General features: G+C 41.8%; 1 protein-coding gene across 2 annotated transcripts in view; it reads right to left on the bottom strand.

Moving 5' to 3' along the window:
* The window catches only part of LOC125457606 (ephrin type-A receptor 3), a 340233-nt gene that overhangs the window by 13065 nt on the left and 312692 nt on the right, over positions 1–14476 (bottom strand). For both annotated transcript variants that reach the window (XM_059651018.1, XM_059651017.1), the window contains exon 12: positions 4121–4182. In XM_059651018.1, coding sequence (XP_059507001.1) covers positions 4121–4182 — 62 coding nt within the window. The remainder of the gene's footprint in view (positions 1–4120; positions 4183–14476) is intronic.

The raw sequence follows: 14476 nt of genomic DNA on the forward strand, positions 1-14476 counted from the left end.
TCTGAGAGAGAGAGAGAAAGAGCAAACCTTTCAAGACTTCGGCCAGAAATCTATTTCCTTCTCTCACTAGCTAGCACCCTCTCTGCTGAAAATCTGGTGCCTGTGTATTCTTACATCCAGTCTGATTATTTTCCTAAACTGGAGAATCTTCAGGCCACTATCATCCCAGTATGTGAAACTTGCAGAAGATTGTAAATCGTGTAGTGGATACAGATCTGAGTGACTGGTTTCAGTCATTTTGATGTATATTGTTTTCAGTTCAGACTGAATGTTGGTTATGTTGCTGCCTATGGTCAGAGAATCACTGCAGCCAATTTGAGCTGGTGTTTTTCCTTTTTTGTTTGAAACAAATTTTGGACTTATGGAAAGTTCAAGCTATTAAAGGTCAGTTGAAGAAAATCAAATATTGATCTTTAATTTTGGCCATTATCAAACAGTGCTGCAGATGGTAATTTCAATTAAACTCCCAATTTCCAATTTTTTTTGTAACTGTAGCCTGTGTGTAAACGTGGTCTCGATTATGACTCTTGTCAGTCACATCTTAGGTCGCTTGATGTCTGCTTTCTGGAATCCTGTTTTCAAACTCCTCTGTTTCACTAGCTTTTATAGAAGCCCTCTCTTGAACAAAATTTGGTGCCCTCCAGACCTCTCCTCCTCCAGTTCCATTTTTCATATCGCCATTTGGAGTACATGAAATCACTTCACTTTAATGTGGTGGTCAAACTGAATAATTGACGGGTGTCTCTTTCTGCTTATAGTATAAGAGATGGCCTTAACAGGGCTTCATAATAATTTGACTGATTTTCCTTCTCTCATCATCGATGAGCGCTCAGATAACAAACCAAGGAGGCTCAAAAAAAGAAATCTGCACTGCTGGGAATAAACAACTGCAATGTTATACACACAAAAGCTATCAAGGAATATTTGATACGTTGAATTCACAAGTCTTAGTTTGAGTTCTTATACTTCAGATATTTCCTACAACAACCTGAGTCAGATGTTATTACACACATCTCTGGAGCAAGTGGGACTTGAACCTGGGCCTCCTGCCTCAAAGGTTGCTATTGCACCACAAGAGGCACTTTTATATCCTTTTACAATGGGTGATTAGACCAGCCAAGATATAGTTAACTTCACAGGCAGATACAACTGGCATTTTGCTGACTTATTCTTTTCATTTGTTCACTGAACGCCTTGTCAGTGAGAAAGTAAAAGTCGAGTCGCCACAGTCCTGACAGACCATAGCACTGGGCGATAACGAGACTACAGATGCTGGAAGTTGGAGTTGATACAGCGTGGACTGGAGGAACACAGCAGGTCAGGCAGCACCAGAGGAGCAGGAAAGTTGACGTTTTGGGTCGAGACCTTTCATCAGGACTGCTGCTCTGTCATCAGGGAGAGACCACTCAGTGGTTTTACAGGAGGATCACCATGCCTCAGGCAAGGGGAGAGGTTGAGAAGGTGCAGGAATTGAAGCCAAGCTGTTGGTACCACTCTGCGTCACAAACTAGCCATCCAACCAATTGACCTAACTGTCCTGGCATGAACAGCATTTGTTGGCAACTGACTAATTGTCCTTGAAAAGGGGGTGGTCAAGAGAAGATAGGTCAAGTTCCTTATGATTTAATTATCACTTGTGTAGCAATATTAAGTGTAATTAAAAATTAGTGACTCTTATTCCCAGTGTTTAATGATACCTCTGAAGTAAATTGTATTTCATCGTCACATCACGTTTTTCATACACTGTGTATAATAACCATCATTTTTATTAGAAACCTATCACCGTTCTGACATCTATCTACGCAAAACATTGTGTATACAAAAAAAAGTCTGCAAAATCATTGATTGTGAACTTTCACAACAGGCATCATAGGAACTCTCATTCAAAAACATTTAGCTGAACCAAGTGAAACTTGAGAGTAATGTCTTGTCGTCTTATAAAATGGTCCAGCTGAGCTATGGAAATTGCAGCAGCTACCAGATCAAATCGTATCATGCCCTTGCCCCCACTCTGAACTGAATCAAGCAGTCACTTGAGTGCCAGAAACTAGTCTGATCGCCTATCATGTAAATGAAAGAGGAGAAGCACTTGCATAGTTGGTAGCACAAGGAGGCAATGATCAATTTCTCATTCACTAATAAATTTATTGATTTTGTAATCAGCACACTGCTAATAATGCAAAACTTTATAATATGAATCATTCTGAATTATACTAAGTAAATTTCAAAAGCACATGGTCTTGAGTTATTTAAAATTAATACATTCTGTTATTTAAATTGCAATCCTGCCTTTACGTCTTAAAATAGCCAACTTAGCTTTCTACATCATCTTCCAAAATGGAGTAGGTCCATTCTTTCTCCAATGTCTGAAATGCTTTCAGAGCCTGCCTATCAGCTGAGGTACATCAAGAATCCACTAAGTCCCTCATCTCCCCCAAATGAAAAACATAAAACTTGATCGGGCAATGAGCTTGGATGCCCCATCAACCAACTCCTAAACCCTCTGCTAGTTTTGTTCAGTGACCTTGACTATTCTCTCTGGGATTCCCGTCACTCCTGCACTGAGAGGTTAAGTTTCACACCTTGTATGGTACCCCTGAATGCACTGGAATAATATTATTAAATTCAGTTTTGCTCTAGGTGCCCAATGTTATGAATTCAGCTAATGTAGATTTGTCATCCAAATTCACTGACAACATCTCCCAACTGGATCTGAGCCTAAAATTCAGTACCGTTAAAAAGTGGAGATAACAAGGTGTAGAGCTGGATGAATACAGCAGGCCAAGCAGCATCAGAAGAGCAGGAAGGTTGATGTTTCGGGCCTAGACCCTCCTTCGGTTCTGGGGAGAGAGGGGGAGGCGGATAGAAGATGGGCTGAAGAGAAGGTAGGTGGAGAGGAGACAGTCAGGTCAAGAGGCGGGGATGGAGCCGGTAAAGGTGAGTGTAGGTAGGGAGGAGATAGGTCAGTCCAGGGAGTACAGGCAGGTCAAGGGGGCGGGATGAGGTTGCTAGGTAGGAGATGGGGGTGGGGCTTGAGGTGGGAGGAAGGTCAGGTTCGGGAGGCAGGGATGAGCTGGGCTGGTTTCAGAATGCAGTAGGGGGAGGGGAGATTTTGAGGCTTGTGAAGTCCACATTGATACCATTGGGCTTCAGGGTTCCCAAGCAGGATATGAGTTGCTGTTCCTGCAACCTTCAGGTGGCAACGCAGGAGGCCTAGGATGGACGTGTTGTCTGAGGAATGGGAGGGGAGTTGAAATGGTTCGCGACTGGGAGGTGCAGTCTTTTTGTGCGAACCAAGCGTAAGTGTTCTGCAAAGTGGTTTCCAAGCCTCCGCTTGGTTTCCCCAATATTTCCCCATTAAAATGTACATGGGTCTTGTATCTGGATTGTGATGCTTCAAATCTCCTTTTGGTGTTAAAAAGCTTATACTTCCCTATTTTACAGTCGGCATTTGGTAGTTGGAGCAAAGTGGGTTTTATTTTACAATGTGTGTCTGAAATCTGCTGAATTTTGTTTTCCATAAAGCCACTTCATTCGAATTTCATGACTCAAGATCGTGGAAAAAAATAGAATACGATTATTAATCTGGACAGAGTTTGTAGTATTGCTGTACAGCGATACTCATGACCTAAAGTCATTGTGATGCCAGGCTGCCTGATGTCAGTGTGCAGCTTTTCCAGGCAGCAGATTGTATGAAGAAACCTGAAGCAATATCAGACTGAAGGTGGTATCCAAACTTGTTGCTGAATGATTACAAGGCGGCAGTTATCATATGACTGAAATTAACTTCCATGTAAGCCAGAAGGGGCATAGGCTGAATGTACTTTGTGTTGCATTCCAGATAATGTCACCACTTGCAACAGTGCATTTTAATAATTTGCAATGATAACAACATGTGATAATGCATTCAGCATTCGGGAAAGCAACTAGGCAGGGGGAGCATTATGTATATGCATCCAAATGTTGTTCTGGACAAGCAAACTAATCTAGAAATAAAAGTGCTCATAGCAATTCACCTCCATGTGTTAGAAGTGCCGAGGCAGAGTTTCTCCATTGGGTGAATCATTACCACTTCAATAGTAACAAGTTACCAGAGTATTAATTATAAAACAGGCCCTACCCTCAGAAATGAGTCCAGAGATCCATTCTCCATGTATTCCGTTATTATCATTACAGGTTTGCCTAAAGGAAGGAGAAAAGATCAGTGAATATAAAATAATACAAAATGAGTGTTTGGGTCTAGTTTTATTGCAAGTCTGACAGCATAATCATATTCTATCATCCCAGTACTTGGCAGATTAGATACAGAATTGATGATTTTGAATGAGCATTTTTTTTTGAAAGAAAAAGCTCCCAGTGACATTGTGATCACCATAATCCTGAAGCCAATGGAATAATAGTCTAAACTGCAGAAGCAAAAAGCAGGATTGTCTTTTTTTTGTTAGATACCAGCACATTCAAAATTTACATCTAACTAATTCTGGTTTGAAACAACAGTCAATTTATCAAGTTGCTGTGAAGTTAATGGCTCTGAACAATACATGAAAGAAGACCTCATCAATACCATCTTGGATAACAAGTATAAACTGGTCAAAGGAGAACCTCCTGTACCAGTAACTGACAAACTTCAATAACTGCAAATGTTGTAACCCTGAGTAACAATACATTTCTGATATTAAATATTAGTTTAAGTGGTGCAAAACATTTTATGGTCAACTTCAACTTGATGTGTGAGAGATATAGTAAACTCCCAGTATCAGCAATAAGCACTTCACTTTGTGGTGTTACCTGAGCTTTATGTCTAAAAATACATTAACCTATTTTAGATCAAAATACAGGGGGAATTTTGTAGGCAAGGAAAGATGTGGGTTTGAGTTTGATTTATTGCTTCAAATGTACCAAGATACAGTGAAAAGTGGTGTTTTGTGTGCCATACAGACAGATCATACCATACAAAGTGCAGAATAAAGTGTTACAGCTGCAGAGAAGATGCAGACAGAGTGAGATCAACATTAACATTTGAGAGGTCTGTTGCAAAAGTCTGATAACAGCGGGCAAGAAGCTATTCTTGAATCTGTTTATACGCGTACTCAAACTTTTATATCCTTCTGCCTGATGGACGAGGGTGGAAGAGAGTATAACTGGAGTAGGAGGCGTCTTTGATTATGTTGGTTGCTTTCCTGAGACAGTGGGAAGTACAGATGGAGTCAATGGGTGGATGGCTGTGATGGACGGGCTGTGTTCACAATTCTCTGCAGTTTCTTGTGGTCTTGAACAGCAGTTGCCATTCCAGACTGTGATGCATCCACATAGGATGGTCCCTATTGTGCAGGAATAAAAATTGGTACGTATCCTTGTGGCAAGTTTCCTTAGCCTCCTGAGGAAATAGAAACATTGATGTGCTTTCTTGGCTGTGATGTCAACATGAGTGGACCAGGCCAGGTTGTTGGTGATCATCATTCCCAGGAACTTGAACCATCTCCACCTCAGCATCACTGCTGCAGACAGAGATGCACCCTCCGCTCCACTTCCTGAGGTCAATAACCAGTTTCTTCATTTTCCTGATGTTGATGAAAAGATTGATTGCTTCGAGGCCAGGTGTAAAGACAACAATCTCTTTCATGTATTCTATCTCATTGTTGTTTGAGATCTGCCCTACAACAGTGGTGTCATCAGCAAACTTGTAAATGGAACTGGGGCAGAATTTGGCCACACAGTTGAGTGCACAGGGAGTATAGTCGGAGGCTGAGTGCGCGGTGTTCGGGGCTATGGTGGAGGAGGTGCTGTTGCCTGTTGTTACTGATCGCGGTCTATGGGTCAGGAAGTGAAGGATCTAGTTATGGCGGTGTTGGGGGGTGGTGGGGACAGGGACTGAGACCAAGACCCAGATCTTGGAGTTCAGAGATGAGTTTGTTTGGAATTATGGTATGGAAGGCAGAACTCTAGTCAATACGTAGGAGCCTAATATAAGTATCCTTGTTATCCAGACACTCCAGGGATGAGTGTAGGGTCAGGGAAATGTCAACTTTTCTGCTCCTCCGATGCTGCCTGGCCCGCTGTGTGTTCCTACAGCTCCACACTGTGTTATCTCTGACTCCAGCATCTGCAGCTCTTGCTATCTCCAATTCCAGACAGAGATCCCTTTAGACTGCTAAGGAAAGACAACACTTGGTTGTATAGACTCTGAGACTGCCAGGAAAGCTTATGCATTTTTTTGCCATTTAAAAAATTAAAAAGCTACTTTGGATATACTCCTGAATATATAATCACTGGATTTCTCGAAAAATTAATACCTTGGGGAAGCAGATACTAAGACACCGCATAACCTAGACATCGTAAACAAAATGTCAAGTGCATGGATAAGTTTTATTTAAATATCTTTGTTAGTCATTTCCCTGCAATCGCCACCAGAAAGTACTGATGTACGAATTATTGCCAAGGTGGTGTCATGAAATTGTAGAAAGATTCCACAGAATCCGTATGGCACTATTTCCTTAAAGCAGTTGTCTGGGTAATTTGGACACATGCCTTTTTGTCCAAGTCCTGGCTGGTGAACACCAATGCAGTAAATTCAGAGTCCGAATACAATCCAAAGCTCATCCCAAGCAATTTACAAAATGTTGGATACACTCAAGTACTAACTATCGGCCACACATTTAGCCTCCCTAATGGAAGTTGTCAGTGCTTTTGTATGTATTTATGAAACAACTGAATTTTCATTCGCCAGTTCGCAAACAACTTTCAGCTGCTTAAGAACCAAGAACAGTACAGCACAGGAACAGTCCCTTCAGCTCAGGAAGGCTGCGTTGACACAAAAAGCCTTTCTAAACTAACGACCTGTTGCTTCCACGCAGTCTCTTTCCCTCTGGTCTCCTCCTGCTGATATCTGTCAAGATGCGTCTTAAACATTGCTATTGTGTCTGCCTTCATAACCACCATGACCAACACAGTCCAGGCTCTTAACACCCACCGTGTTTAAACAACACTTGCTTCTCACATCTCTTTTAAAACTAATTTCTTTCACCTTAAACCTGTGTCCCTTAGTAATTGACACTTCTACCATGGGGAGAAAAGATTCCAAATATCCATGCTATCTGATCAGCCATGGGGGTCATAGAGCACAGAAAAAGACCCTTCACTCCAACTCGTTCATGCTGACCAAGCTTCCAAAACTAAACTAGTCCCATTTTGTTTGCAAAGTTATCCCTACATCTGGCTTCACTATGGAAAGTGATGCATTGACAAAGCAATTCAGGATAGTTAGTCTGAAAACTCCCGCAGAAGTCTCCAAAGACCACAACCATTTTCCTTTGTGTTAGTTATATGTCCAACCAGTGGAGCCTTCCCTGATTCCCGCTGACTTCAGTTTTGTCAGGGCGTCTTGATGCCATATTGGTCAAATGCTGTCATTATAGACATAAGTGATGAACATGACAAAATATCCCTTCAGGGAGCCAACAGCAGACAGTTCAGCATAAGGGAAGTGTAATCCAGGAACACCAAAAACAGGAGGAGTAGGCCATTCAAGCCTGCTCTGCTGTTTGATATGCTCATGGCTGATCATCCAACTCAGTACGCGGCTCCCGCTTTCTCCCCATACCCTATGATCCCTTTAGCCTAAAGAGCACCATCTAACTCCTCTCAAACCTCCTTAATTGCTTTCTGTGGCAGAGTTCCATGGACTCACCATTCTCTGGATGAATAAATTTCTCCCCTCAGTGCTAATTGTCCTACCTGGTATCCTTTAGATTATGACCTCTGGTTCTAGATTCCCTGGTCATCAGGAATATTTTTCCTGCATTTACCGTCTAATCCTGCTAGACATTTAAAGGGTTCTACAAGAACGCCCCTCATTCTTCTCAACTCAGGTGAATATAGTCCTAAATAAGATAATAAAATGTGAGGCTGGATGAACACAGCAGGCCAAGCAGCATCTCAGGAGCACAAAAGCTGACGTTTCGGGCCTAGACCCTTCATCAGAGAGGGGGATGGGGTGACGGTTCTGGAATAAATAGGGATAGATGGGAGGCGGACCGACGATGGAGAGAAAAGAAGATAGGTGGGGAGGTAGGGAGGGGATAGGTCAGTCCAGGGAAGACAGACAGGTCAAGGAGGTGGGATGAGGTTAGTAGGTAGAAAGGGGTGTGGCTTGGGGTGGGAGGAAGGGATGCCTCCTTGACCTGTCCCCTCCCTACCTCCCCACCTATACTCTCTCCACCTATCTTCTTTTCTCTCCATCTTCGGTCCGCCTCCCCCTCTCTCCCTATTTATTCCAGAACCCTCACCCCATCCCCCTCTCTGATGAAGGGTCTAGGCCCGAAACATCAGCTTTTGTGCTCCTGAGATGCTGCTTGGCCTGCTGTGTTCATCCAGCCTCACATTTTATTATCTTGGAATTCTCCAGCATCTGCAGTTCCCGTTATCTCTATAGTCCTAAACAAACCAACTTGTCTTCAATACGTCGGTCACGCCAACCCAGGAATCAGATTGGTATATCTTACTTGCATTTCCTCCATAGTCAGAACATCCCCTCCTCAGATACGGAGATCAAAACTGCACGCATACTCCATATGTGGTCTCACTGAGGCCCTGTATAATTGCAGCGAGACATCTCTGCTCCTGTACTTAAATCCTCAAAACCTCTCGTTGTTTTGTAAACATGTATCGGGCCTTACCTCTTCCTTCAATGTCCAAATTTGTCCAATCTGTCCTCCTAGCTAATGCTCTCCAAACCAGGCAACATCCTGGTGTACGATTTCTTGTACTCTCTCCAAACCCGCCACACTCTTCTGGCAATGTGGCAACCAGAGCTACATGCAACGCCCCAAATGTGGCCTAACTAAAGTTCTATACAGCTGCAATATGACTTGCCAATTCTAGTACTCCATGCCCTGACCAATGAAGGTAAGCATGCCACCGTATGTTGTCTTTAGCTACATTTATCCAATTGTATTGCCAGCTTCAGGGAACTGTGCACGTGCATGTCTAGAGCCTTCCATACGTTGATTCTACGAAGTGTTCTGCCATTTGTTGTGTACTTCTCTCCTGCATTTGATCTTCCAAAATGCATCATCTCACATTTGTCCAGATGAAGTTCCACCTGCCATTTCTCCACCCAAGTCTCTGGCCTATCTATATCCTGCTGTATCTTTTGGCAATCCTCCTCATTGGCTGCAGCTCCCCCTGGCTTTGTGTCATGCGCAAACTGATTTATCAGCCCAATTACATTCATAGGATATCACAGATCTCCAAACTGGAAAAAAAAATCACCCTTCCACTGCTATGACTAGGTCAGTTCTGTATCCATCTTACTAGCTCTCTAGAAATTGACCGAGACTTCACTTTTTGTATCAGCCTGCCATGAGGGACCTTGCCAAAAATAGTTCATATTGATAACGTCTACAGCTTGCCCTCATCGATCATCTTGGCCACTTCCTCAAAAAAGACTGAATCAAGATTGTAAGACAAGTTTTCCCTACATAAAGCCATGTTTCCTGTTGCTGATAAGTCCATATTTTTCTGAATGTGAGTAAATCCTATTCCTAAGAATATTTTGCAATAAATTCCCTATCACTGACCTCCTTACGTAAAGGAACAACATTGGCTATTACCCAGTCATCTAGTATCTCTGCTGTAACTGAAGGGGACTAAAGACCTCATACCATGCCCCAGCAATTTCTCACCTGCCTGCCTCATAAGGTCCCGGGGAGTTGTCTACCAAAATGCTTAACAAAACATCCAACAGCTCCACTTTTTTTTTTACATTTTGACATGTCCTAGAATATTAATATAACCCCTCCTGAGACTCACCATCCACCATGTACTTCTCCTTTTATTGAATACTCATAAAAGTATTCACTAAGAACTTCACTCATTTCCTCAGGCTCCATGTATATATTCCCTCGTTTGTCCTTGAGTGAACATAATCTTTCCCTAGCTGGCGTCTTGCTTCTTATATATGTATATAAGACACCTAGGAATTTTCCTTAATGCTGTTTAACCAAGACACTCATTGGATAATTATTGAAGAATATTCTTAGGAATATGATTTACTGACACTTAGACAAACATGGACCCATTTAGGCCCTCCTAATTCCTTGTTTGAGTTCTTTCCTAGTACTTTGTATTTCTTGAAGGTTTGGTCAGCCTTCAGTTTCTTAAACCTTATATAAGCTTCATTTATCTTTTTGACTAAGTTTTCAATTTCTCTTGTCATCCAAGTTTCCTGAATCTTGCTGTCTTTATCCTTCATTTTTACAGGAATGTGCTGGCCCTAAAGTCTAACAGATTTCCCTTAAACAATTCCCAAGTGACCGATGTGGATTTATACTCAAATAGTCGCTCCAACCTACATTCCCCAGTCCCTGACTAATATTGTGGTAGTTAGCTTTCCCCCAGTTTAATACTTTCCCCTGAGGACGACTTGTGTCCTTATCCATAAGTTACTTAAAATTTGTAGAATTATGGTCACCTTTCCCAAAATTTCTCCCCATTGAAACTTCTATTACCTGGCCGAGTTCATTTCCTCAATTTTAGGTCTGATGTAGTTCCTTTCATATTTGGATTATTTCCATAATGTTTCAAAAGCTGCCGTGGACGCACCGAACAAATTCTCCACCACCCAAGCTACTGGTAGGAAGTGAGTCCCAGTCAACATGAGGGAAGTTAAAATCACCCATCACGATGGCCCTGTTGTTTCTGTTTTACCATGTCTATGTATCTGCTCCTCTATCACCTACTGGGAGGCCTGTTGTACAATCCCATTGAAGTGATTGCACCCTCCTCACTCCTGATGTTTACCCCTTATGACTGCAGTGGATGAGTTCTGCCAAGTGTCAGTACAGCTCAGTACAGCTGTGGTATTCTTCCTGATGAGTAATGCAAATTCCCCACCTCTTTTTTATGTTACTCTCTGTCTCACCTGGAACGTTGAAGCTATCAGTTTTCTCCCTCTCTCAAATAAGTCAAATATAAGTGTATTAATCCAAGCTCAAAGTTCATCTGTCTCACTTGTCACACTCCTCCCATTAAAACAAATGCACCTCGGACTGCCAGTACTGCTGTGTTCACTAACCTTGCTCTATTTGTTCTTCCTCTAGCCTTGTTGGTTTTAGTGTCCTGACTCCTTGGTAATTCTACTTGTTTATGTACTGCTCCGGTTCCCATCACTCACCAGACCTGCTTAATCCCTCATTCGTGGCACCAGCAAATCTTCCTACCAGCATATTGGATGCTCCTCCAGTGTAGATCCAACCCACCTTCCTTGTCCAGGTTGCACCTGGCCCAGAAGAGATCCCAATGATCCACATACCCAAAGCCCTCCCCTCCCATAACGGCTCTTTAGCCACATACTTAGCTGTAGGATTTTCCTATTTCTAACCTCAAAAGCTCGTGACACAGGGAGTAATCCCAAAATTAAAGTCCAAAAGATCCTAGTTTTCAACTTTCTACCCAACTCCCTGAACTCCATTTGCAGGGCCTCATTTCCCTTTCTCCTACGTCATTGATCCCAATATGGATCAGAGCATCTGGCTGCTCCCATACCCCCTCAAAGTCCTGTGGTTGCACAGAGACATCCTAAGCCTTTCCACCAGGGAGGTAACACATGGTCCTGGAGTCTCACCCGCTGCTACAAGAACATCTGCAAAGCTAATGGGTGGATTACTGAGGCTATTTTACAAGAACCAGGACAAAGATGAATTAAAAGCGAATCATTTCTGCCTTTTTATTCATTTGCCATCTGACTTTCATCAAGACAATAGCAAATACTGATGGAGTTGCCTGCATTCATTCTGTGACATCTTACAAAGAAAACTGTATGGCTTGGCTTCCCTTCCTGTCATCCTACACATGCTTTCTATTCATTACATTATGCACGAATCAAAGCTTTCAATAAATGTCAGCAGATAATTAGCCTTGACAATCTACTGAGAATTCTTATGTCCATAACATCATGAATGTTAATGAGCTCTTGTCTAGCTTATTTGTGGGCCTGTAGATGATGGGCTTGATGGATTGGTCCAATCATAAGCACAAGCAGTGAAGGGAGGCCCTGATGAGAGCTGTAACCTCATTTCAATATGTCAGCTGCTACACAAAGGCTACAGAGCACCTGCACTTACAAATTATTAAAATACCCAAATGACTTAACAGTGAGAAAACACAATGTCAACGTATCAACCACAGGTGTCCGGAAACCGTGGAAACGGAGCCTCTGACTTCTTTATTATTCTTCAGGCATCTTTTATCTGTGGCAGGGTGCAGTGCAAAGGGTATCATGGTTGATTTATCTGTGCTATATACTGTCCTTGGCCAACTAATCCTATCTTTCCTCATTTTACATTCAAGAGAAGTGTGGAAAGAACATAAAATATATATATCAAGGTTTTCGAAGGGCTGTAAATATTTATAGCGTTATTAAATAGCCCAGTGCTTTCTTACTAACAGTGCATCAGGAAGAGGTATTGCTCATGAAGCCAACTCAAGGTCAGAGGATCTTGTACTAAAATTAATAATCGAGCCAACTCCTTAACTGAATAATTCCTTGGGGCTGATGCCATGAGTGAGAGGCCGGCAGCAGGGGAGCTTTGTTTGCCAGAAGCACATCACAAATATTCTGGCTTCCTCCTATGGTTTCTCCATCTACGGAAAATTAATGGAGGGAAAATTAAAGGGTTTTTTTGCCAGAAAACAAGGCTCTCTGCTGGGAATCTATGCCTTTTTTTCAAAACTGTCCCTCTTACTTAAAAAAAAATTTCAATTTTTGCTGTTGCTGCTACAATGTTTGTTTTTATTGCTTATCAACTAAGAACATAAAAACTAGGAGCAGGATGAGGCATAACACTCTGCTTCAGCTCGTACTGCTGTTCAATAAGATCATTGCTAATCATCTGCTCAGTTCCACATTTGTCTGTTCTGTTTATTCTTGCATTGCCTGAGAGGTTATAGATCTCATCATCCCAGTCTTAACAACACTCCGTGATAGGGCATTGAAAACTGTTTTACAACCCTCTTTGAGGGTAGGGCTTGTGCCTTATTGCAGTCAAAAATTATTGGCCCTTTATTCTGCGGCTGTTTTCCACATCGTCTGAATTCATCAGCCAGAGGGGAAATATCCCTCGGTATCTACCCTGTCAAGCCGTTCACAATCTCGCACATAACAATGTGATGATTTCTCATTCTTCAAATCTCCAGAAAGTGTAGATCCAATTTACTCTGCCTCCTCCTCCTGCCCTCGTCTTGTGTACCCAAGTGCTGAGTGCCGCCATCTAACCATTACAGGAGGTTAGCAGCTACTTCCAGGTCTCTGGTTAACCGGTGATGAAGTGATGGAGTTGCTAGAGTAGCAGGTTTTCCCTCTAGTTGAAGCCCTTTCTTCTATTTAGCACATTTCCTGTTTAGTAAGTCACCAAAATATGGGAAACCAGTACCATGGTTAAAGCTGGATTGTTCCAAGTGTAATGAGATCTGAAGTACATCACATTTGGACTACACAATTAGTGTCACTCCCAGGTTACAGAATTAGAAAATACTTGAGAGAAACACATTGCGTTGAGTTACTCCCAAATGTAATGTTATGAATTGCAAGTGGCATAAGTAAGGTTGTGGTATAATATAAGATATGATGGGGAAGAGTGCATTGGGGAGTGGGGGCTCTGGTTCCATTTATTAGTAATAATATATTTGTATGAGTATTCTTGAACATTAAAAGTCAGAATTATATTAAATTAATACTTGGAGAGAAAAAACAAACCAGCACGAAACAGCAGTAAGTTTGTGGTGTATCAGGTGTTTCGCTTCTCTGCTATAAGTGAGGTAATGTGCATTATATCAGGCAGAGTTATGGCGAGGACCATTACCTTAAGATTATTATTGTTCTAACAGTGAAAACAGAAACTGATTCTAGAGTAATAAATAACATAACCAATTATCTAATGCTTCAGCAAAATAAATAAATCAGTTTTGCCGTCATCATTAAAATGAAAAATAGTAAACATTGACAGAGTACTTCGCCTAATGCCCTGCCAGAAATTGCATTTTAAATCTTAATGTCCTGCTGTCTTACTTAACAATAAATGCCAAATAAATAGTGACACAATGAGCTTAAACGATGGTGGCATCTACATGAGTACTGAACTAAACCTTTCACTGAAGATAATCTGAATCTTCCTGATCATTGCACCGCAAGGTTGAACTGTGCACGGTATTTCTAATTTGTCCTCTTGGATCAATAACTAAAGGATGATTTCAGGTATTTGGCTGAACAACCAAGGAGCAATGAAAATCATTCTTTTACACAGCTGGTTGTTCCAATTTGGAATTTGCTGCCTGGAGTGCTGATGGAAGATCAAAAATAGATTTCCATTGCAATTTAGATGAAATATCTGGAAAAGATAAAATTAAAAGGCTAAGGGGAGAGTTTGACTAAAGGGATAGCTGTTCCAAAGAACAGACACAGGGTTTGTTCTTACAATGT

Source organism: Stegostoma tigrinum, chromosome 14, assembly GCF_030684315.1.
Source record: "Stegostoma tigrinum isolate sSteTig4 chromosome 14, sSteTig4.hap1, whole genome shotgun sequence".
Lineage (NCBI taxonomy): Eukaryota > Metazoa > Chordata > Chondrichthyes > Orectolobiformes > Stegostomatidae > Stegostoma > Stegostoma tigrinum.